The 25,949-nt window shown below is 41.5% G+C and overlaps 1 protein-coding gene across 9 annotated transcripts in view; it reads left to right on the forward strand.

The window, feature by feature from the left end:
• Positions 1-25,949, forward strand: part of LOC120779091 (RNA-binding protein Musashi homolog Rbp6) — a 463,019-nt gene that overhangs the window by 119,959 nt on the left and 317,111 nt on the right. For all 9 annotated transcript variants that reach the window (XR_005705606.1, XM_040111247.1, XM_040111248.1 and 6 more), the window contains one exon: positions 16,122-16,203. Coding sequence is in view for 8 of the 9 variants with exons in the window: in XM_040111247.1 (XP_039967181.1) it covers positions 16,122-16,203 (82 nt within the window). In the remaining variant the exon portion in view is untranslated. The remainder of the gene's footprint in view (positions 1-16,121; positions 16,204-25,949) is intronic.

The following is a 25,949-nucleotide window of genomic DNA, read 5'->3' on the forward strand; positions in this document are numbered from 1 at the left end:
TGCTTTTAGCACGTTTTTGACGGTATAATTTGTAGTAAGAGTCTTTGCAGTTCTCTCTCCTCTTCTATGGGTTCCGGTCATTAACGACGTCAATAAAAAACTTGAAGATCGTGGCTTCAGGATGATTGCTTATGCAGACGACGTAGCACTTATGGTGAAAGGAAAAGGCTGCCGCAAATGTGAGGCATCCATCTGCAACCGACGGATATAGTGAAATATCTGGAACTCATCTTGGATAGGAATCTTTTATGGAAGGCCAATATCAAAGAGAGAGCAAAAGAATCATCGATTGCCTTATACTGCTGAAGAGGAGCCATTGGAAAAAGGGTTTATGATCAAAAGTGGTCCTCTGGCTCTACGACACCATAGTCAAGCCCATTATGTTCTATGAAGCCTATATGCGGTGGAGGGCTCTAGAAAAGACCACACGTGAAAGGAAACTCGGCGCTTATCAGCACATGTGATGCACTAAGGTCCCCCTTCAACCATGGCACTTATCGCCATCTTGCACGTTGTGCTTGTAGACATCGTCGGAAGGTGTATGGCTGCGAAAGTTGTTATCTGTGTTCTTAAAAGAACAAGTATCTGAACACTTGGATAGCCTCACACGCTTGGACTTCATAACAGATCATTTGAGTGGGAAAAAGCCGTTTAAGGAGAGGGGCAGTGATCTTCTTTACGGATGGGTCAAAGGGAAAGATTGGTGAAGGGATTTACTGTCAGGAACTCTTTATCAACTTTAGCTTCAGACTTTTTGACTATTGCAAAGTCTTCCAAGCCAAGGTTACAGCCATTAAGTTAGCAGCAGATCTACTTTTCCGAAGTGCAGCTTCTATTAGAGAAGTGACCATTCACTCAGATAGCAAAGCGGCGATACTAGCATTATACTCATTAACAGGGTGTTCAGGCTTTGTCAAGGAGTGCTTAACCTCGCTATCAATAGCTTCGAGTGCCTTTGTGATAGGAATGGTATGGGTGCCAGGCCATAGCGCAATCGCAGGAAATTGCAAAGCGGATGAGTTGGGAAGGAAAGGCACCCTAGAACCGCTATCAGTAGAATGGGAGCGGATCGGTGGTACTAGTATCCTCTTGTGTTCTACTACTAGATAGTTGACCAGCTCTGGGCCACCATCGGTACATGCGCTGGTGCAAAGGCCTTTTGGAAATCGAAAGAACTGGATGGAAGAAGATGGATGGAAACTACTCTACACTTCTTTCTTGACTGTCTCGCGTTTGGGAGGTTCAGACTTAAACACTTTGGAGCCCATACCTTCAGGTATCCCACCGACATAATGGGATTGAAAATTAAACACTTGCGCAAATTTGTATTGGCTACTAATCGTTTTTAAGCTTTGAACTACTTCTCATGTTATCAAATCCAGGAGAAAGACACTGCCGACAAAAGCAAGTTCCTGCTTTTCAGTTTCATTCCAACAACTCTGAAGCGTTTTTGGGAAGATTCAAGTCAGTTTTTCTCCACCACTTTTGGGCATCCACTGCGTTGACCGTCTTCGGTGCTCATTTCACCTCGTCTTAACTTAGTATACCAATCCTTGATGATTGATTTTGCTCAGTTAGTGTCCGAAATCTCGGAATAACATAAGGACTAAAAATTTAATTCGGATTTAATTTCATTCATGTGCTGACCTGTGTAATTATCTGAAGAAAAATTTGTTGTTTGTATCTAAATGGTCGTAATCGAACTATAACTTATCAACACCTCAAATATCGAATTTGTGGACCTGAGTGACTATGACTGCCTTTCTACTGAAAATAATGGCATTCAGCAATCTCATAATATGAGGCTGGGGGTGGAGATAACGGCAGTTACTATTTTTCATTCTTCTCGTGGTCGAACATGCCGAGCCATTTTGATTCAGCGAGTTTAGCGATTTCGCTAACGGTTGGCGCAGCTCTCGTTTATGGTCTTTTAGCAAAGAAAGCTTCCCAGTCGCAGTAGCAGTCGCGTTCGATCTTGGGCTGTCAATTTCGATTTCACGCAGCAGCCTCTTGACCCACTCCAGTATGTTTGCATGCTGCTCAGATACCTGTTCACCATAGCGCTCCACGATTTTGGTTGCTAAGCGGCGGTCTGTCTTCTGCTTCCAAGCTGGTGCTGTCTTGCTTCTGCCCCTGTAGTGCCCTTTATGAATCTGGCAGAGGTGACGGTTTTCTCGCAGCAGTCCCACCCAGGATATATTTTTTCGTCGCTTTCAACCTCCCTTCACTTTCCGCTGTCACTTTTCCATCATCTTTTGCTTAGTTATTGTGTATTTTTCTTTATGCTGATTGGTTGCTCCTCAGAGTCACTAACCGCCTTCGAAAAGGTAATCAGCTATAATAGTTCCGAAGTTGTCTCATTAGTGAAACCAACGCGGTTGTTGCTCTCATGAGACTATGTGTTCAGAACCGGCAAGCGCAAAGAAAGAGTCGTCTCAGTATACACCTATCACGCTAAAATAACGGCTGTTGCGTACTCTGAGTCCTGTCAGTGTCTCAACGGGAGGGGCCAGCTCGCCAGCTATATCTGATATGTTTGATATGCGTCATACTTAGGTATCAGAAAGCCGCAACAACCAACCCAAGGTTCTGTGAATATCCTTAAGAACTAATCCTAGTCATAATCCAATTTAAAAGCTAAGATCGAGTCGAGGAGTTGAAAGACCGTGATGACCACAGTTCATTTAGGGTTACACAGGTTGCACCGACCACTTGAAGTGCCATTTATAGCTCAAATAATGCTTCCTTCGTAAGTTACTAAATTGAAACGTTATGTAAGCATTCCTCAAACTCATTAAGAGTCTTTAAGTAATCTCATTCCCAAATTTTATCAGATTGCCCGCGGTAGCTTGATACAAATGTCGGTATAATATGTCATTTTCGCTTCGCGCCTAAAATTAGCCAAACTACGTGCTACTCAGTTTTAACAGAGCACTGAGTTACCGTTACACTAATTGCTTTTATTGGGCAAAAGTAAAGCAGACTGGCGAAAAACAATATTAAATTAGGCACTGCAAACAGTTTTGTTGAGTTGTGTTTAAAGTTCTGCCATGTACACACTCACAAACACACATACACGACAGTCATCTTCTTGTGTCGCTGCGACGGCAACTCGTCACCCGTGTTCAATGCTTTGAGGCCATCCAGCGACAAACTGTCAGCAGCAATGGCAGCATGTCAGCCCGGCGGCAACAAATATCGAGCACCCCACCACGTATGCCAGCTAAATAAGTACGTATGTATGTATGCATGTATGTGTGTATGTATATGTGTATGTTTTCATATATGCAAGTATGTATGTATGTATGTACATGTGTACATATGGATTTTTGCCGGCCTGTAGCCGTTGGTGGAGGGCTGCTGGCGCCTCGCTTGGCCTGTTGCTGTTTGTCGAGCGACTTAAATCTGCAAATTGTTTATGGACGAGCACATTCGATTTGCCAACACCGGCGTGAGCTGTCATGAGCTGAATTTAAGGATATGACCGGAAGTACCGTTTAGCCAGGAAACGGGGGGTAAGGACAATGCCATGCCAAGAGTTGGGCAGGAAGCGTGGAGCTTTGATGTTTTGTTGATATAAATTTGCTTTTGTTGGTAAAAAGCATATATATGTTTATGTATGTACAGCGCCTTGTACACACTAACAGCGGTGTCGGTATATGCTGGAGCCTGATGTGTGTGTGTGTGTCTGAGTATACGAATGGACGTGTATTGCAAATATGTACACTTGCCACTTGGTTCGTTGTGTTTGCTCAGCTTTTTGGATAAGTGTCAATAATGTCACTGTTCATGAGCGTGTGTGTGTGTGTGTGTGTGTGTGCATTGAAATTGTTTGTGTTTTGACACTAATGAGGCTACCAGTGGCTGCGGCGACAGCAACAAAACCCGGCCTGCTACGTGTCGCTGTCAACAGGTGGTGTGCCGTGCCAGCGTGCCAGTTGGTCTCCAATTATGAGCACTTCAACTGAAAATTCGAGTCTCATTGATGGCATCGACACACCAAGTCAAACACAGTCGCATGCGGATGTGTCTCAACGTACCATACAAGTGTATGTATGAATGTACTCGCATGCATGGCTGATACTTGCTGTGCGCCTGGGCGGATGAGTAATTATTTTCAGTTTCAGTTCGAGCTTCCTGCATGCAAATATTTGTTGTATGTATCGAGTAATGTGCGCATATATTTTATGTTTGTAGTATTTTAAAGCGCTCTCGCTCGCCCCTGCACACGCCCATCACGTCGATATTTAAAATTCAATTTTAAGGCAATTACTTCGAAGTTATTGATTTAACACTTTCCTATAGGTGGTTTGTCTCGATCGAGGGGCAAATACATTTGCATTGGCAATTGCGTAGGCATGCGGTATTCCGAAATGAATTTTGCAAATTTTCTGCATTGAAATGTTCATTTGCATATTTTATTGCGTCTTATTTGAAAAACCAGATTTATTAAATTGATAGAGTTTGTATTTGCATTTGTCCGTCAATATTTACATTTGTGTATTCACAATTGCTTTGAAGCAGGGTAGATAAAGATAAGATTGGAAATGGAAAAAAAGGATGAAAGCCATGGGAAAATATTGATTTGCGAGTGTGCTGAAGTCGGGAAGTGGACGGGGATGAAATTTTAAGGGTTCAAAAGGTTTATCTCTTTTTCCGGCAAAACGGCGATTTTTATAGAAAAAAGTGTTATGACTTTGTATTAACAGTTTTTCACATAACCTTAAAATTTCTGTGAAACAATTCAAATAACCACGTTTTTTTGATTTTTTAATTTTATCTTGAGCAAACATTTGTTTCTTTCAGCCACAGTTCCCGGTTTCGGACACTTAGAATGCTGTGCTGTGTAGCTATCTTTCTTCAGAATGAAATTTCTTGAGATGAAGGAACATGGTTCCAAAGCCTCATGCCATTTTCGGGAACCTAGGGAATATCGTCTCTCTCTTATTTGATTTCACTGCGCTTTAGTCTCAGGTTCGAAAGCGTTCAGAGTGCTTACCTCATCCATGTCAGTGACTAGCCTTGTTGCATTTTAAGATTTTGACTCTGCTAAATCATCCTGCTCCATCAAATGACGGCATGAGATTGCTGGGCTCTGAGTCCATTCTCGAGAAGGCGGCTTTTAGTAGGTTCATCTTCACTGTTTTCTACCGATTTTCTGACATATGTCTCTGCAAGTTACTGCAGTCGATGTGCGCCACGATCAGATGTCGTTTCACAATCTGATTGGCCACCGCAGTTGCCTTGAACGTAGTCGGCTTGTTGTCCGCGTGATTGACGTTCAGTTTTTGACGACGTTCCGACACTTTCTCTTTTTCGACTTTGGTTAGCTCTCTGTGGAACGCTGTCTTTTTTCAGCGATGTGCTTCTCTATGCGATTCGTAAACGCATCAATTGCGTGTGGCTTATTGTTCCCAGTCGTTTTACCTCCTTTTCCTTTCCGCCATTTTATATCACGCTTCAGCCTCCAGCACCTCCTTACTTGGCTTCTTCTGGGGCCCTCTCTTGTTGCCAGTGTTGGAACCCTCTGCCTAAGCTCTTCTTCTTTTTTTATACTACAATATCTGTGAACTGATCCCTTCATATTAGAGGTTGGAAGCGGGCAACTCAGCAAGTAGATTCGGTGTGCCCGCCAATGGTAGCAACCATTTCTCACACCATGGTTTGGGCTAACTTTTGTTGTGTTTTACGTGAGTATATGCCATACAATGCCTAATCTAACAGTGCTTAAAAGCACTTATTTCATTCCACTTGATCAGGTGGAAGGGACATCTATCCACCTTGGTTGCGTTCGAGGCCTACTTACAATGCTGTGGGTCCGGCATCTGGCTGCAGTGCGACTCCACACAGAACTGATATTCCAAGTCTACCTATCTTTAAGGTTAAACCACAGCCACCCACACAAATCTCCTCGAACAGCCAAAGTCTCCGGTGAGACCTTGTAGGTTTTGGTTACCACCAGTTGAACACCCATAAAATTCAATGACTGGTGACATTGGTCGCTTGAACTTCATACGCCTTTCCAATAGAAGGAATTTTAGTTAAAGTCAGTAATATCAGTTCAAGCTGAGTATTATAGCACTATTTCTGACAATACTGTGCGGATATTTCGAGGCAAGCCAAATAGCACACAGAGTGCATAATGGTTTTTAGTCGCCTCTTGCGACAAGCATACCTTACCGCGGGTAAATTCTACTACCTGGACGTTTGGGCTAAGTTCCCAACCCGCTTTTCCCCCATTTTTCTCCATATTAAGTTTTACTTTCAATAAACTTCTACCTCTTTTAGCCTACCGCCAGGTACCTCTTTAGAAATCGCAGAGGTAGCAATACATTCCCCTCTCAATACATCTGCAGACCCTGTTTTCGCTAATTGATATTCTAAAGCTAAAATCAACACTTTCCAAATCCATAAAAGGAATTATAGGTTACAAGCTAATTTAGTGAGCAAAGTTATTACACTAAACGAGATTTTACCACAGTCTATCTCTACTCACTTAAATGCAGATGAGTTGCGTAAATCGTGAATTTATCATGTAGAAAGCCGAAGACAGCTTTCATGTTGTATGGATTTATAGAAAAACTCATGCAAAGGTCAACGCAGCGCTTTATACATGAACCACGCACCTGCATGAAGGCTTTCAAGCGCTTTTTTTCACGCAAACCAGATTCGCCGTTGAAGTGGATTATCATCGCCAGCTGAGCCGAGTGAGTAGGGTGACTGAGCAACAGCTGAAGCCGCATTTTAATTTCTGTCTCTTAAATCCTTGCGCTGTCGTTTAAGCTCATCAAACTTCTCCAACCCCACTGTTTGAATGCAGTGAGGTGGAATGATTTCCAAAAATGCCCAACGAGCGAAGAGCGGTGGAGGGCTGAATGTAAGCAGAAAAAGGACAGAATTGTTTGTTGAAAGTAAAACAATAAAAACACACAATTTTATGCAATCTTTCTTTTAGGAAATATATTTAGAGTTACTATGTAAGCCAAGCGTACGCATGACTCACCGTGTGGTTGTTTCTGACGTATGACCAGATATCAAAAATAACGGATTGCGTATGCGACGCCTTCAAAGACTCGTACGCTTTGGATTCTTCTTCACTAGAAAGGGCAGGTCATCTATTGTTTTTGTTGGCATTCGTATTATGGCAACCAGGCTGTCGTCCCTCATCCGTCCACTTAATTTATGTGGCTAAATTGATGCGAATTTATGCGAATCATTGCTCAAATGACTGAATTGACCCAAAATGGCGGACGTTTGTGCAATAATTGAATCACTTTTTAGCCACAAGAAATCTGGCAGGCGCATAAACGACCGCAATAACGCGGTCATACATAACTAAGGACTTCGTACACTTCTAGGCTGCGATTGTGTGTGTGTGCGTAAGGATCCCACCACCTAACGACGTCAAAAGTCACTATGAACTGACTACGACGACTGAAATTGACGTTGACTTTCTTAGCGAACTTGAACGGGTTGGCTGGCAGTCATAAAAGGGTTACGGGTCGCCGGTCCTCAATGACTTTTAATACTTTTAATTGCCAAAAGTTAATGCGGAGCACCAGCCTCGCCGCTGCTGCGTTTCAAATCGTATCAAAATTAAAATGAAGACGTGAAGAAGACGCGCCGCGCCGCTACCGCTTACGCGACCAACCAAATGGCCCGGTGTGGCGCATTTGCCAGATTGTTGAGCCGCTTGCCCTTCACTTCAGCCATACTGCTGCTGCTGCCAGTTGTCAGTTTCGCTATGCGGCCCATCAATGCGCTGCCATCTCTGTCTGTTTGTACTTAGTTGCTGAAATCACTTAGGACCCGCTGATGGCCCTTATGGATTTATTTAATTCACTTGCTTCAAATTAAAGTGGTTTGTGTAGCAGTAAGTGCTGCAATAGTTGTTGTTTTTGTTGATGACTTTACTAAAAGACATTGTTTGTGATTAATCAATAGTGTTGTGAACCCGCACCAATCAGCATTTCGCCATTCCATCGAATTGCCCGCCCATTTCAATTAGGCTGGCGAAACTGCAGACAACATGCTGGTCTCACCAGGTCCACGCTGTGTGTATGTGTGTGTGGGTATTACCCACCTCATTTCTAATTGCGTACAATTTCTCACTGTCTTTATTTATCGTCATTTGACTTGCCTTTGTTTGGCAGTTGTTGCCGGAATTCCCCCAAGTTAATACCTTTCTCATTTATTCAAAACCGAGTTTTGGCCTCCCGTAAGCGCTCTCCGTGTGTACATATGTATGTATTTTTGTGGTCGTTTATCAATTTACTTGTATTAAAAGACCGAGCTGAGCTGATAGAGTTTGCCATAAATCCAGAAAATTATGTTGAATATATTGGATTAGAATGTGAGTCTGGAATTGTCAGCAGAAGCCCCAAATGAACGATTATAATGGATTAAGTTACTCAGGCAAAATTGTGTTATATCTTATTCTTATATATTTTCTTTATTCGTTCGCCTATTCTCCATTTTGAAATTAGCAATCTTGGGTACTGTATCACTAGTTTTATAAAGAAAGTTATATTTAAGAAACTAAACTATCCGTTTTTGTAACAAAATAGTTCTTTAGACCTGTGTCTTTCAATGAGGAAACACTTTTTCGCAGTTGGTCGTTTTGATAACTTACTTAATTACCTGACTTTTACTCCCTTTGATCCATATACATTATATCTTTTGACTCCGCGGGGAAGCAAAGGCCTACAATGAGACTCTTCCATTTACTTCGGTCTTCTGCCAGCCACTTAATTTGCACTCTACATGTTTAGATCTTAGATATTTCGGTTCTAGATTTTTTTCCAAAGTTTGCGCGAGTCGGCCTTTATTTGGAGAACTTCATAAGACCGTGTTAGAGAAGGCGACCGGCCAGAAAATGCGGCAATATTACGAAGTCATCGATTTGTAAAATTAGCAGCTTATGGATGCTAAGGGCTACTATATTCCATGTTTCGCAGTTGTACACTTAACATTGGAGTTGAATATTGTGTTTTGGTACGCCGCGTAATAGCTAAGGAGCTCCAGTTCGCAGTAAAGGTGCCAAAAGCTTGCTTGTTGGTGATGTCTTCCTTTGATCTTTTGTTTACAGATATAATACTGCACAGAAGGATTTCACATTTCCCCGTCCCATATCGTCGATATTGATTCCTTTGATTTGGCATATCTTAAAGTCAGTTTGGCGATTTCATAATGAATAGATTTATTCTGGAAAAATGTTAGCAAATCGCTCAAATTTAATACCAAAACGATGGTTAGGTTCGCACCCATAACTTTTTGTTTTATTACTACGTTAATAAAAATACTTTCGTTTTTGATGGGAGGATAATCCACAAGTCATCGTTGAGATGCGGTGTCATTCTCAAAAATTAACTGCTTGGGGTGCTCAGTGGGTTGGAGGTCCTAATCAATAGCTCTTCTGTCGTAAGAATGCTAGTTGTTGGCCTTATGTTCCGAGTGAATCCTACAAGAGGGAGAACGGCATCCGAAGAGGTTCTGGTCATTGCCATAGGAAAATTTCTTCCATAGTGTTTGATTTAGTAAGCCAGTCTAAAAGCTGTAGAAGTAAAAAAAAACATAATGGGATTATTATATAGTAATTACACAGAGAGAAAGTTATGTTACAAGCAGAGTAGTATACAAAAATAATTTCGATCGAAAGTTGGACTTAACCTTTGTATAAATACTGTTCAAAGGTGGTGAAGTAAAGTGGGTTGGGAGATTTTGAAGATGTAAAATATATGTACATAAATGGAAGCTATCACTTTAGCTTCTTTCAAGTGGAAGTACTAGATAGGAAAGAGACCTCTGTAGTTCTACTGAAGTTCTAACAGAAAGCGGTTATTTACACAGACCGTCAGGCGGTATTACTAGCCGTGTCGACGCCAAGGATCAATTGCAGCTTAGTTAACAATTGCAGCAAGGCTTTAAACTCACTGGGAGGTCAACCACTTGTACATAATTTGGGGTCCCAGTCACAGGAAAATGTTTAGCAACGAAAAAGCAGACTAGTTGATCAAGTCAGAAGCTGCTCTAGACGAATCTGAGACAGAGACAATATTGTGTTCGCTAAGAACGATCAAAAAAGTGCTCAATCAATTTGATTAAAAAGCTCTAAATAGATAGAAATCTACAACTAAATGCTGGAATGCGAAACAGATACTCCTATGCGTCAAAAATAGTAAGACTTTGTTCATTATTTTAAAATTTTTATTCTATTCATCAAAATCTATGTCGTCCTCCTCACAGTAATCGCCCTTGGCCCCAATACACTTGTGCCAACGTTTTTTCCAATCGTCGAAACAGTTATTACAGAAAATTTCATGAATAGCCTTAGTGCGCGTAGCGATTCACAATTAATTTCTCCAATTGACTCAAACCGGTTACTCCGGAGCGTTGGTTCAAGTTTGCTGCATAGCTATAAGTCAAAAGGAGCTAAATCATGCGAATAAGGTGGTTGCGGTACGATATTGGTTGAAAAATTGGCGAAGAATCAATGCAGTATGCGATTGCATTATCGTGGTGCAAAACCCGAGAATTGTCGGCCCATAATTTCGACCTCTTTTTACGCATAGCTTCGCGCAAGCCATGCATAACACTCAAATATAATTCCTTGTTGATAGTTTGATCGGTCGAAAGGAGTTCGGAGTTCATCACACCTCGTTAATCGAAGAACCCTTTTAACTTAGCCTTGATTTTTTGACTTGCTTTGACATATTGGCTCACCTCTGCTACGATATTCGGCCGATTGATCGTCTGTTTCATAGTTCCAGGACTCATCACCAGTAGTACTAAGTTTTATGATATCCTGTTAGACGGAAAGCATTGTTTCACAGACGTTAATGCGACGCTGTTTTTCGAAAAAATTTAGTAATTTTGGAACCAATCCCGCTTTCACTTTTCTTAGGCCCAAATGATCTTTCGAAATTGTTTTTACTAATTCTTTTATTTCATTGACATGTGACATGTTGATCATCACTTGGTGTTGATGGCCGTTCTAGACGTGGTTCGTCGTCAACGCGTTCTCGATCATCTTCGAATACTCTATGTACTTCAGAATGACAAGCGTAAACTAACCAACATAAAAAAAAATATTTCGACGAATGGATTTTCACACCACTGCACTCTTATCTACCAAACTACATATTAAACAAAATGATATATTATATATTTAAGCCAAATCGGATTAAACTAACTATGCGAAATAAAATCTTGAAATTAATGCAAAAATAATGTCTAAAATTTTATTTTACTAGACCTCGGAAAACTTAAAGTGAAATGCTTATTGCCGAAAAGTTTGACTACTTGAAGTTAGTCACCCTGTTTTTGGCAAAGATTTTACTGTTGCCGTATGTGTAAACGTGAGCAAATCCGCTTACCTCAAGTGAGACGATTACATGAGCATGTTAATTTATTGTTGTTGTTGCGGTGGCATCAGATTTAACGATATACAAATATGTGCACATATCCAAATAGCTCAAGTTCAAATACTTGAATGTGGATTAGAGAACCACTCAGCTGGGGATGAGAAGAAAGTACCGACTTTGTTAATACACGCAGGAATTGAAATGCAACCGTGTTTGTTGTAAACTTATATTAATACATAAGCGCATAAAGCCTCCCATAAATTTGAGCACAATCTGAATTTTTTGTGGCAACTCCTAATTTTATTGTTTCAGATAGAAGTTTGTTAGTGGAAGAAGAAAAGCAAAAAGGATTTCAATCAATTGTACCGCAAAGGACACGATCACACGCAAAATGAAAGCCCAGTCAAGCATGCACGAATTTAGGTAATACAACAACAACAACGACAAGCGTTCTGCGTCAGGTGAAAAGAGACGAACGCCGACCTCTTTCCATTTTTCATTCAAGTTTCGAGCAACTTTTGACAAAGGTCTCGCTTAGGCCACAAATCTGCTGACATATACAAACCCACACACGCACACACGTACACACACACACGACATGACGAAGTTTTTCCATACACACAACTAAAGCGCTAGAAGGCAAAACAACAAAAGAAATATGCCACGGAGGCTGAGCGACGTCCGCTGACCCGCTGACGCCAATCAACTTGAAAAGTGTGGCAAGGTAGTCTCGAGTCGAAACAAAAGCAACACTGTCTTCCAACTGTGTGCATAAAAGAACGTACAAAAGAAAGTAATCCGAACAATAGAGCCAGTGTGTACCACACCATCACCACCACCATCAGATCCATAGCCTGTTTTGGGTGCTTGAGCTCAGTCCGAAATTTGCAAGCCAAAACCAAAGCAGAAAAACTTAAACTAAAGTGGAAACAAAAGGAGAAGAAAAGTACTTTGCATCAACACAAGCAGAAGACCACAAAACTTAAATAGCAAACATTTCACTTTTTGTTGTTTATGGCCATAACGGTAAGCTCTGCAAAATGCGAGAGAGTTGCGTATAAAAAATAGGCAGCTGCATAAACGCTTTTGCCACATCCCAACCGCACACAATTTTTTTTAAAGCCGTCCAGCTGCCCAACGGAAGTGAATGCGGTGTTAGGGGAGAGCGGTGGTAGGCCGACATGCTGGGAGCGGTTTTTGGGCAATCGTTGCTAATGGTCAGCTGCTTAAAGTCATTTGCACTGGTGTTGCTATTTTTCTGTATTTGGAAATCGTTTGTCGTGCAATATTTGCGGTTTCCTCAGTCACCTGGTGTTTCTATGTGGGCATTTTTTTCCTGCTGATGTGTACTTTGCAACTCTGTAATGCTGGAAAACAATGAGAACTTCAAAGTTTTAAAGAAAATGTAAACTAAGTAAACCTTAAGGTTGTTTGCATCACATACATCGAGATAGATAAGGAAAAACACATTCGAGGTTCCTTACTTTTTCAAAGAAAAAACACAGAAATTTTAATTTTAATGGGGAATGTTTATTGTCATTCGAAAGAACATTTTTCGTCAATTTTTTTTGTTTTTTGAAGATTATCTCCTTCGAATGTTGGCCGCGGCTAAGTTTCAGAGGGTCCATCCGTTGAGGCTAATTTTCGATGACTGTCAATGACTCGTTCCAGCATTTTGACTGGTAACTGGCGAATGACTAGCGAGATGTTTTGCCCCAAGACCTGAATCGAAGCTGGATTGTCCGCATAGACTTAAGACTTTACGTATCCACACAGAAAAAGTCTAACGTTGTGATATCGTACGATCTTGGTTGCCAATCCACCGGTCTAAAACGTGAAATTATCTGCTCTCCGAAATGTTCTGTCAATAAATCCATTGATTGATGTGATGTGTGGGTAGTGGCGCTGTCTTGTTGAAACCAAATATCCCCGAGTTCATCAATTTATTCCATTTGCTTCAGATAATAATCCCGGCACACTTTTGTTCAGAATACTGTAGCAGTTTAAACTCGTACTTATCTAGAATCGAACCGGACATACCATATATGTACATGTCAAGTGTGTAATGAGTACCCGCATGGCTCAAACCTCATCTCCTTGCATGCTCAGCGTACACCACTCATCGAACACCACTATCCCTTTGGTCCATCCCGCAGAAACAGCACTTTTACTGGGCTTATCGTTAGTCGACGTCGCTATATTGTTTAAAAATAAAAATCTCACCCAAAATCAATAGTCGACGAAAAATGCGAGACTCAAAGTTTTAACAAATCTTCAAAGCGTACCAATCTACATGCTATTTAAGTACTCTCTTGATCAGAAGGAGAGTGATGATTTAGTCCAAAAATAATGAGACTGGGCTCTTGCAATAAGTTACTAATCAATGCTTTACTTTGCTAACTTAATGCAACAACAAATTTTATCTGTGAGAATTTTTTTCAGCGAAATATTTAAGACTTATCATCTCGGATGGTGAGTTTCGCTTGGCTCATTTTACAAATATGCTTTTACTTTCAATTTGCCAAAGTTACGTGAGGCAGAGCTTCCTTGGATTAATTCAAAACTTTCAAATGTCGAAGCGTTCTTTTTCTCCTTCTACTTTAAAAGCGTTCTTTTCTTCTTTAATAGCGTTAACACCGAGTATACAACAGACGCGAGTTTGTCTTTCACTGTTTGATGTGAATTATGGTTATTGATGCCACTTGGAGATTAGTGTAGTCAGGTCCTTTTCCACCTTGTCTTTCCAATGGAGTGGAGGTCTTCTTTTCCCACGGCTTCCTTCGGCTGGTACTACGTAGAGCTGGAGTGTTCTCAGCCATTCGGCTTAGCTGCCGTCTCTTAATTCGCTGAACAACGTCAACGTCGTCGTATATCTCGTATAGCTCATCGTTCTAGCCACAGCGGTAGTCACCGTTGCCAATGCGCAAAGGACCATAAATCTTCCGCAGAACCTTTCTCTCGAAAGCTTGTAACGTCGACTCATCAGATGTTGTTATCGTTCATGCCTCTGCACCATAAAGTGGGACGGGTATGATGAGTGACCTGTGGAACTTGGTCTCTTCGAGAGAGAGGGGAGTTTATTTCGCAATTGCCAATTCAGCCCTAAGTAGCAAATGTTGGCAAGAGCTATTCTGCGTTGGATCTCGAGGCTGACATTGTGATTGGTGTTAATACTGGATTCAAGATAGACGAACTGTTGGGTTGATGACAGAAAATACATATCGTCTTGCCCTCGTTAACCACCAGACCCATTTGCTTCGCTTCTTTGTCCAACCTTGAGAAATCAGAACTTACGGCACGGTTGTTATGGCCATAATATGAATATGATTGAAAAAGTCGCACGAAAGAGAGTCGTCTTGTCTGAAACCTTGTTAGGTATCGAGAGGGCCTTGCCGATTCTGACGGAGCTTTTAGTATTGCTCAACGTCAGTTCACACAGTCGTATTAGTTTTGCGGGAATACCAAATTCAGACATATCGGCATAAAGGCAGCTCCTTTTCGTGATGTCAGAAGCAGCTTTGAAATCGACGAAAAAGGTGGTGTGTGTCGATCCTCTTTTCGCTGATCTTTTCCAAGACTTAGCGCATGGTGAATATCTGTCAGTTGTTGATTTTCCAGGCTCGAAGCGTCCACTCTTGTTAAAATCCATGCGTTTCTCTGCCAACATCAGTTGCGGGAAATAGAGTTCCCCATAGAGTGCCTTGAAAGTGTGACATTGCTAAATATAAGTAAGTGCCACCTCAGAAAATATGTATAAAATATATTTTTGTTATTGTTGTAGGACACTTTTGCATTTTAATGCATGATGGCATGTTTGTTCGCTTGTTGTTGCTATTGTTTATGTTGGTGCAACAGCTGCTATGTTTGGCAGGCAGCGGAGCTCAGCTGGTGCTTGTTGGTCTGAAATTTATGAGCCTAAACTGTCATAAACAAATAAATTTCCCGTTTTTATTGTTCATAATTAAGCGTGTTACACACTACATACAAAACACAACAACAGCAAAGCGCCCTAACTGCAATGCAATTGCGCGGCATTGTCGAACTGCCAAGCGGGCCATGCAGCAACTGGTGGTCGTCGCCGAAATTTTTACGCATGTATGCGTTAGTTCATGTGTGGTTTTGTGCTCCGCTTCCAAGTTGCTGTGTTTTTTGCGCGGCTGTGGAGTTTTCGTTTGCTTTTATTGAATTTTTATTGTATTTTAGATTTACGAGGCCTTCGAATGTGCAAGGGAGTAAGGGCTTTTTTGGGCTAGGCTGTCAGGCGTGTTGCTAACGCTGATGGTGTGAACGTTGTGAATGGAGTATATATGGCTGGTCGTTTCAATGAATGAAGAAGCCACTGAGTGGCCCTTTGAATGTGCAACCGCGCGACGGCCGGCAGGCCTTTGGCTCTGGTTGCGTAGCGCTCAGCTGTGGAGCTGGATGAAATTGGCTCGAAATCTGCTAAGCCGGCTGCTTTGCTTGATGAATGTGTTGGCAGATTTTTAGCCATTTAGACAGAAAAGTTACAACAATTTGCTAATTTAAAGCCTTAGCGCCAATTTAATGTTGGTTACAAGGACTGTGGACAGTACGAGTATATTATATTGCATTGCGAAATTGTATGAGTTCTGCCATCTCAGCCAATTATGGTTAATGTCGTCACAGTACATGCTGTCCTTTAGTGCACTGAATTAATTACATTTTCACACTTTTAGTTATCGATCTAATATCCGACAATTGTTATAACGCTTCTTTGATGTGTGTGTTTGTTTGCAGAAAGCTTACGAGACTACTTCAGCAGGTTTGGTGATATATCAGAGGCTATGGTCATGAAAGATCCAACGACGCGGAGATCGAGGTGAGTTTTTATTGTTTATTTGATTTAATTTATATAAAATACCAAAGATAATATTTGCTTTTGTTTGTTGAACTGTAATTTCTAGACAATTCATTCTAATCTTTCTACATATATATCATTTTCTTGAAGATTTTTTATCATAAGGAATATGTAAAGTAGTCCTATGAGAAACCAAAAATTTTATTCCATAAAATCACTGTTTCTTTGGCTGTATAGCATGCAGTGTCATGTCTTATTGGAACGTCGTACATCCGCGGTCGTCCACGTCAACATCCGCCAACTCAGGCACGAGAAAGTCATTAATCATGGCTCTATAACATGCCCAATTGACTGTAACACTAGAGCCGGCTTCCAGTTTGAAAAAATGTGAACTAACGATTCCCTCTTCCCATAGAGCATACCAAATAGTGACTTCTTGAGAAAATAGTGGCGTTTCAACAATGATTTCAATAATTATTTGTTGCTCGAAATACCGACTCCGTTGGGCGATTATGTCGACCGAATATTGGCCGCAGCGCGCGATGCGTCGCGAGAACCGGACCATTATTATACCCTGAACAGGGTATATTAAGTTTGTCACGAAGTTTGTAACACCCAGAAGGAAGCGTCGGAGACCCTATAAAGTATATATATAAATGATCAGTATGTTGAGCTGAGTCGATTTATCCATGTCCGTCTGTCTGTCTGTCCGTCTGTCCGTCTGTCTGTATATATACGAACTAGTCCCTCAGTTTTTAAGATATCGTTTTGAAATTTTGCAAACGTCATTTTCTCTTCAAGAAGCTGCTCATTTGTCGGAACGGCCGATTTTGGACCACTATAACATATAGCTGCCATATAAACTGAACGATCGGAATCAAGTTCTTGTATGGAAAACTTTCACATTTGACAATGTATCTTCGCCAAATTTGGTATAGATTATTTTCTAAGGCACCAATGTGATCTGTGAAGGGTATATTAGCTTCGGTGCGTTTTTTCTTGTTTTGGTAATAAGTTTGCAGAATTTGTAAACGTTCTTTTGAAGTTAATTGAAACGCCATTGAAACTTGCTGTTTCGACAAGTTCGGACCATAAGGAGAGAGGCGTTGGATGAGTCTGATACAAATGGCATAAAAAGAGGTAGTTAGAATCGTGTGGGCACTCAAAACAAATATCGTGGTCAATTCTGGATAAGTAGGAATTTAGCTTGCTACAATACTCGTATTCAGAACGAAGTTGCGCATAATTAGATCGCCAAAATAAGCGCCCTTGGTCGGATTAAATTCGGCTCCATTTCAGTACCGTAGAAACGGCTGTCGTAGGAATTGAAAGTACGGTATAGTAAAAGCGTAGTAAGCCATAATAAACCGTAATACTCGCCCAAATATATAAATAGACATAGACAACGTCCGGTGTGTTTTACGTGGGCACCTGCTGACGACAGCCTTACTCCACGGCGCTCAAAAGCACAGCGGATCAAATCAATGCGTTGAATAGACATAGACAGGCGAAATCACAAATTCGGTACATTAGGTTATCTTGACGTTTTTATGTTCAATTGACAAAGTAGGCGTAATCTGGCTACAACCACGCCTACTTTTCATATATCACAATTTTAAATTCCGTATGATACTTTCACTTGCCAGTACAAAGATTAAGCAGCAATGAATATATTGGAATGAAATTTGTACGAATAGTGCCATTGAGATATGCCGAGTCCGAAAATCGGCAAAATCGGTTCATAATTGTATATGTCCCCACATACCGAATATGTAGATTCCAGTGTATATTGGCAAAATTATATAAAATCGACGGAGGATGATTATAGTACACTTTTCACTTCGATTCAAGATTTCGATTTAAAAAAAAAAATAACAATAATAAAACAGAAAAGTGATTGATCCATGCTCCATGAAATCATCATTAAAATAAACTCAGTCGCATCTTGCTTTTCAGTTCAAATCGGACGAATGTAGTTCCGATAAAAGATTTGTTCAGTTAATCATCTAATTGGTTAAGTTGGGCTGTATTGGCCGGCTGCACATGGAGGTTCAGTTTAATGCGAGCTGAAGTCTACGCCGTGCTCTTTGTGAAGTTCAATAGAGACTAGAAATCTAATTCTGATACCTTATCCAGTCCCTTGAACTTTGAAACTATTAGATATTTAAGCGTTCGGCCGATCAGAAGCCAAGGATGTTTTCCAATGTTCCTCTTATGCCTACTTTCCTCTACTTTCAGCATAGATCGTCCTTACTTATGCACATCCGGCTCGCAGTGGTGTCAATAAGTTGTGTTGTAAAAATCATTTGTGGTAAACACACATAATCTTGGGGATCCTTTATAACTATAAGGCATTCTATTTCTTCCTGATCCGCCAATCGGCCCTTTCGGTAATTTCGCTATGTATCGTTTTTAGCGTCCTCTTCAAAAAAAGTATGATGCCTTTACTTATATAAGGAATTTCAAGAGTTTTTTAGAGCAGAAAGAAAAACTTTTGTTTTAATTTAAAAATGTTTCCAACGCCTTTTAAACAAAATACATTTTTATTAATAGTGGCTGTATTTTTGCCCCCCTTTTTAAAAAGAAGGTAAGAATCGATACGTCAAAGCATTTATCCAAATGTATATATACATACGCACACAATTATATAGTACTTAGTGCAACTGCCTCGCGGCGGGAGAAGCCCAAAGTGAATATAAAACCCACAAAACCGCTGACGAGTTTTAAAATTGTTGCGAGTAAAATATACCGTTTTGGATGCTTGTTGTTTTTAGCGAAAACGGAGGGTGGAATTCTTAGGCGTTTGCGCCGACTTTAATATGGATTCAGTCAAAATGTATTACAATTGCGCTGCCCTTACACATTTAATACTTGGCTTTCTGCATTCGCAGCACGACATAAATTCGGCATAAAATGCCATAAAAAATGAGCAATGGCCACCGTAATGTCCCTTAAAACTGTCAAAAAATCGATTAATTTTAATAAAAGGCTCATTTACATCGGCCTGTCCGCATCGCTGAAGGATTGGATTAAAAAATATGTGTACTTATGTCTACCTGGAAAACGACATCTTAGCGGGCATTTGAGGCTATTACAGTTTGCAGTCAACAGAGTTAGTTACCTGAGTATTCCTCGGACGGTCGTTAAACCGTTATTTATTGCTAACAAAACTGATTTGCTCTGCCATATGCTCTCACGTTGTTTCGCACATTTTTTGTAATTCTACGGAAATACTAAGTTTTAATATTTTCTCCGTCTTTTGAGGCGCAAAACCGTAATTTATGTCCTTTGCTTGGTTATTAGCTAGGGGTTCTCTAATTCTCCAGGTTCTCTAATCTAGCTCACTCTCTAATATTTTTTAGATAACACAAAGATAGCACAAGTCTTTTTGTTTTATAGCAGGGGGAAGCATCGAAAGCCGGAGTGCGGAACTTTAATCCGCTAAACCTAACCTACTCCCAACTCAAGACTCTCCCACGGAACCACCGATTAAGTAATACTGCGTGGAAGGAACAGGGCAATTAAGTCTCCTCTATTGTGTAGACTGATGGACGCTTAATTTGTTGAAAAAGTCTTAGTTTTGGCATTCTGAAAGCAGACGTTTCACTAAAAGCTTTCCATTTCTGAGTCGACTGACACATGAGTGTCGTTAAATTTTCGACCGTAAGATTACCACCCAGTGGGGTTCTATGTTTGGAGTCCAATATTACTCCCAGATATTTCAGTTGCGGCTGTGAGCCAATCTCGCGCTCCACTATGGTGAGCTCTATTCGTTCTTCCACCTTCCTGGTGTTTATGAGTAAGACTTCTGTTTTGTGTTCAGCCAGTTCCAAAATCACTGAAGAGAACCATTGGGGTAGACCATTTAAGTACTCATTGCATTTGTTTCTTAGGTCGACTAATTGTTTAGCCACTGCTACCACCGTGAGATCGTCCGCATATGCTATTAGTTTTACGCTTTTTGGTGTCTGTCTTCTTAGCACGCCATACACGAGGTTCCATAACAGCGGGCCTAATAGTCTTGGGTTACTGCACTCGAGATAGAGTAGCTTTTGGTGCCTTCGTCTGTACCATAAATCGGCCTTATATTTTTAAAATAACTTGTAATAATATTTGTGAGGTATTCAGGGGCGCGTTTTTCATCCAGGGCTCTAATCATGTATGCTGTTGAACGCATTTTTGACATCCAGGGTAATCCGCGCGCAGTACTTTTTTGTGCCACCTCACATCTGGGCTGTTGGCGGCTGCAGAAGCGTCGGTATGCCGGCCTTGGTTACGTAGCTGTTCACAAGAAAGGCGGTGTGCGTCGGGGTGTTGTTGTGAAACAACTTTCAATCGGCTGCGATGTCTTGTCGGACTCTATTGACCCTTCGCTTGAGTCCACGTAGAACTTGGCCTTGATGGTTTGTCCAGGAGGAAAAAATTCATGGTGGACGATGTCTTTTGATGTCAAAAAAGACAGTGAGCATCACTTTTTGGATTTGCTCATTCTTCCCTTTTTTGGGCGAGGAGACGCCGGTGTGTGCCACTCGGAAGTTTACTTAAAGCAACATCTGGGTAAGCCTGCTTGATCATATCAAACGTCTCTGTCGCAGATTTACTGAGTTTCACACAGAATTTAATCGCGTATCTCTGCTCAGCTCGCACCACACGTCGTCCTGTTTGTCCTGACTCTGCAGGTTCTCGGAGTTTCCGATGCCTGTTTCTGTGTTATAACTTAATCGGTTTCTTAAAATAGTCTTGAATGTTTTTGTAGGATATATGTACAGCACTTCGATCGCTTTTATATGGGTCTATTGTACATTCGACATAATAGCACCTGCAATCAGGCGAAAAAGAAGAGCGGATTTAAATGTGATGGCCGCAATATGCGCTGAAAGGTGTCACTAGCTCGCCTTCAATTGTGCAACTAACTTGTGTCAGAAAGACGAAACAGATATAATAATAAAGCTACATACAATCGCGGCGAGGATTTAGCTGATTGTGAGAGTTTATCCAGCTTAACGCTTTTATTCTCTACAGCCACCTTTAATTCACCGTTCTTCTTTGCTTGAGCATTCTAGTTCGCTTGCCGACGATACTGCGGTTGCAAGGGCTTTGTGTTGCATATGTCTGTCCACTTCCGACATCTTGTTTCAGCTTCCGTTGTCGGCTACTTAAGGCAACTAATGTAACGCAATAAAAATAATAAAAAAATAAAGGAAAAAACCAAATCCACAATACTCAAAGAGCAACGCACAAGTAGCACAATTATGCGACTGAATAGCCGACGGCAAATTAGAGAAGTAGAATTTACTGAAGAGGACGGACAAAGTGGTGGTGGCAGGAAGTATAGTTAGCCACCATTATCAATGCTACCCTTCTGACTTCTCCCTGAAAGCAACCAAACGAGCAGACTGAGCTTGGGATCTTACAAAATAACAAAACCAAGAAAAAGGCACGTCGCATGCCACCAAGCTCGCACGAGCTGCGTTGCTCAGCAGCTATTAACCAGCGGGCAATTTATCTGCGGTACCGCCATACTATATGTATTAAAATTTTTGAGCTAAAGATATACAGAGTTTGAATGACGACTTTTGCGGTGGCGCAGGTATGCAAGACGCACTGTAGGCATAGCTTTGCCAGGTCTTGAAGGCGTCTGCACCCCAGTGTACATTTTCATTGGGGCTTTTCTCAGTTAAGTGGCATCGCGTCAAGTGCCTTACGCTGATTTGTTCCGTCGCATTGTACTACACATGAATTTTTTCTTGGCCTGTAGAGGCGCAGCACCCTGCCATAAGTCGTCCTGGTCGACCTCAAAACAAGTCCTTGAGCACGCAGCCAACGCCAAGATGTGCACGGTGCAAAAGAAAGCATTGAAAATTATGCATATAGTAGAAGAAATAAGGAATTTTAATACAATAAGGCTGTGCGAAACGTGCACCGGCAGCCTAACAGATGCGTAGATAGCTGACGGTTTGAGCGCGATCCTCGTGAAAGAAGCACTCGTGAATGTAAAGGACTGTGCATAAAAACAAAAACCACACGTAAGTGCACGCACTCTCAACAATGCAAGACAGAAGACGCACCACAGCAAATCCAAATCAGCGGCACAGGGTGTGTTCAACGCAAAATCCTTATTAAGCTATATTAGCTCATGTGTTATATTTTGAAACCAACATGTGGCGTACAATGCTAGCCACGGCTTTAATTCGTAAAGCCAATTGAATTTTATCTAACTAAAGCCGTTCTGAGGAAGAGTCAGGTTCCAGCGTAAATATTTTAAACTACTATATCTGAAAACTAAATGAAATGAAGGAGCAGCCTGTGCAGGGCTTACCGGAGCTATTACATAAGTTCTGTCCGATTGATGCGCTCAATATACTTCCGCAGCAGCTGTCCATAGACATCTCTACATCTCTACTCGAAAATAGCAGCCAGTTCTGATACAAGAAGACAAAGATACAAGAAGAAGAAAAGGAGGTTGGAACAGCAAAGATTTTGGTCACATCGCCATTCTAAACCAACTAAATTAAAGTAAATCAAACTATATTCTTTCAAGGTTAGATTTCAGTAGCCACTCACGGGTGAGCATACCCTCTAGAAGTGAAAAGAAAGGAGAAAAGGCTTAGTAGGGGAGAATGATACAGCTTCTATCTATACCGAGGAGTCCAAAAGAGACTGCGCAGTAGGGAGGGGTGTATACTCCTATGGTCTTAAGATATCTCTCTCTCTATCCGAGTACAAAAATCAACCAGCATCTTCCAAGCGGAAGTACTAGATACAGCGAAGGCCTGTGGTGGTCTATAACTACGGGAACTCTACTTATTAATTCCAGCGTAGTTAGCAATTGCAGGAAGTCTTTAATACCGCAGATAGGTCCACTTCAGTTGTCCATAAGTTGAGTTCCCGGCCATAGGAACATTTGCGGCAGCGAACAAACAGACGAGTTGGTCAAACTGGGAGCATTTTCAGATAAATCCGAGGCGGAGTTAATATCATGCTCGCTGGGAACGATCAAATGAGCGCTTTATATTCACTTTGAACAAGGAGCTCAGTGCAATAAATAATCAATTGCAAGATAACGAAGGAGATATGATCCGAGTATAGTAAAACATGAACTAAGGACTTAGGGCGCATCCGGCAGAGCATACTAATTCCAATTGTCGACAATGCTTTCGTCCGACCATATTCAACAAAGAAGCTGACGCATACTCCTTGTCAGTTCTTCGTCGCCGTATCTAAATAGCTTGGCAGTCAATCCATTAGCCCCGCCGCTTTGTAGTTCTTGAGACGGGTAATTGCTTTCGAACTTCTTCATGGCCGGGCAATGGAACGTCCACTCCATCGTCATCGATTGGGGAATCGGGTTTACGATCTCCTGGTGTTATGATTTCACTGCCATTCAGCCCGTTGGATAACTGTTCCCTTCATAATTTGAGTCTGGGCATCCGCCACTAGATCACCTCTGGGGTGTTTACAAGAGTACGCTGCGGTCTTTAAACCTCCTTTTAGCCGCCGCATCTTTTCCTTGAAATTTCGAGCATTCCACTTATCGGCCAGCTTGTCAAGCTCTTCATACTCACGTACCACTCTTCATCGCAGCAGCTGTTCTTTTGCAATATCCGAAAAGCAATGGATGGTTGTTTTAAATTTAAATAAGTTAAATTGAAATAAACAAGTTAATTGGCCGTCTTCTTAGCACCAAAGGTGGTCCACATCCATATCCTTCAATACAGTCACGAAGAGCTCGTTAATCATGGCTTTATAGCGTTCTCCTGTAACTCTAATTGACTGTAACAATAAGGCTGACTTCATTTTTGAAGAAATATAGACCAAGAATGCCCTCAAAGAGGTGGCTTATCGGAAACGGCTATATCAAGTTATCAGAACAAATGCTTGGTGGATAGCATACAAATGGGAATACAAGTTTTCTGCTCATAAATTGCACTGATTTCCAGAAGCTAATTTTCATAACGTGAATTTCTATTGCTTGCGCAAGTTTGTTTAATCGCTCTTCACCCAATTCTTCTCATAACGAACACTTTGTTTTTGTAGGCAAGCTCACGTTTACAATTATTCTAAAATTTTCCACCTCTTACAATTGCTAATATCATCCAAATGGCGGTAAGTTGTGGAAAACATCCATTAACGAGCGGTCGCGTTCAACGCATCGCCGTAAATTTCGCAACTTTTACGCACGACCAACGCACCAAAACAATAGCTTTGCAATCGTCAGCGAAAGTGGGTGGGAAGCGCTCCACCAAAGGGGCAAATGGTAACCATTGTTAATGGCATGATGGTGTGCGAATTCGAACTGCCACCTGCCAAGCAAGCACCAATTGCTAAACAACCGGCAGATGTACGAACACGCCCTCCCCACCGTCCCTCCGACGACGCGAAGTACTATGTAGGAGTAATTATTGTGCCCTTTTTTGATATTCACGGAAGTTGGGCACGCCGCTCACGATGCGTGCGTTTAATGTGACTCATTACCCGGATTTAACCCCCTTCTCCCACCTTTCCTGTTCGCATGAGTGGCTGCTGCTGGCAATCGGCTTCAAAGCAAAACATGCAGCATTTTCCAGTGTTTGTCACGGACAAAACCAGCGAAAAAGCACGACATCAGCTCATTCATCTTTTTAATTGAATTTGTCTCTAATGCTGGCTGCTGCTATTATTTCGCTATCAATTTTAGGTAACGCTGGGTAACTGCGCTGTGTCACCGTATAATTTGGCAGTTGTCATATATTTGTTGAAAGTAGCGGGCCACTTAAACAAATTACAGTTAGTTTGCGAAAGAAGTGAAAAATTAACAATTACTCAATGAAATTTTGCAATTGCTGGTAGGAGTATGAGTATTAAAGGTTTTGGAGGTGAAAATTGTATGCCAAGGATTTTTTAAACGATTCAGTTGAAAAAGTTAATGTCTGGCAATGAATAGAGTAATCTATTTGTTTCTTTGATAAATGTGATAGCAGGGATGATTCTGCAAAAAGCAAAGGCATGCCAATGAAACGTTTTCCGAGCATCTTTCAAGCTGATGTCTTTGCTATAAGACAGTGTGCAGATATCAATCTCCACCGATCTTTGCGAATTAGGTTAAATCGCTTTTGGTGGAGGAGTGTATAGGAAGGCTGAACAGCCTATCAATGTGCAAGCGTAGCCGGTAATGAGCTGGCCGACGAACTAGCCCGCTCTGCGGCAGTGTTCAGAATGATGGGGCCAAAACCATGCATTGCAGTGAGGTCCCACATTATAAAAGAGCAGCTTTGCACAGAGCATTGGTAGCAGGTTGCAGGCATGCGCCATGCCCAGCTACTTCTGGGAGGGTACAACCTTGCAAGGTTTAAGGAAATGATCAACTTCCCGCTAGCTCCTTGTCGCGCTCTAAACCGGCACTGCAGGCCCAGAAAGCACTTGTCCAACATGCGCTTAGTCCCTTGCGTAAACTGCTGATTCTATAACATGGAACAGGAAACTCCTGAACACCTAGATCTGGATTGCTTAGCAATTTGCACAGCAGGCTCCAGGCGCAGGGATCACAAGACCTCAGTTGCCCCTAGCAGGCTCCTGCAATTGCTCAGGATGCTGGACCTTTGTGACCATATGTGATATAGGATCGCAATGTAAAGCCACAATTTTCCTATCTATCTGTCTATTTAACGGGAGCACTAAGAACCACTCCAACATCTGAACTAGGATAATTGTTCAACCTGCCAACAATCGGCATTGCTGTGGAAAGCTTTGCAGCAAAATCAGCTGCAAGATTGCCGGCATTAGGTGAA

The sequence above is a fragment of the Bactrocera tryoni genome, chromosome 5, assembly GCF_016617805.1.
Source record: "Bactrocera tryoni isolate S06 chromosome 5, CSIRO_BtryS06_freeze2, whole genome shotgun sequence".
NCBI lineage: Eukaryota > Metazoa > Arthropoda > Insecta > Diptera > Tephritidae > Bactrocera > Bactrocera tryoni.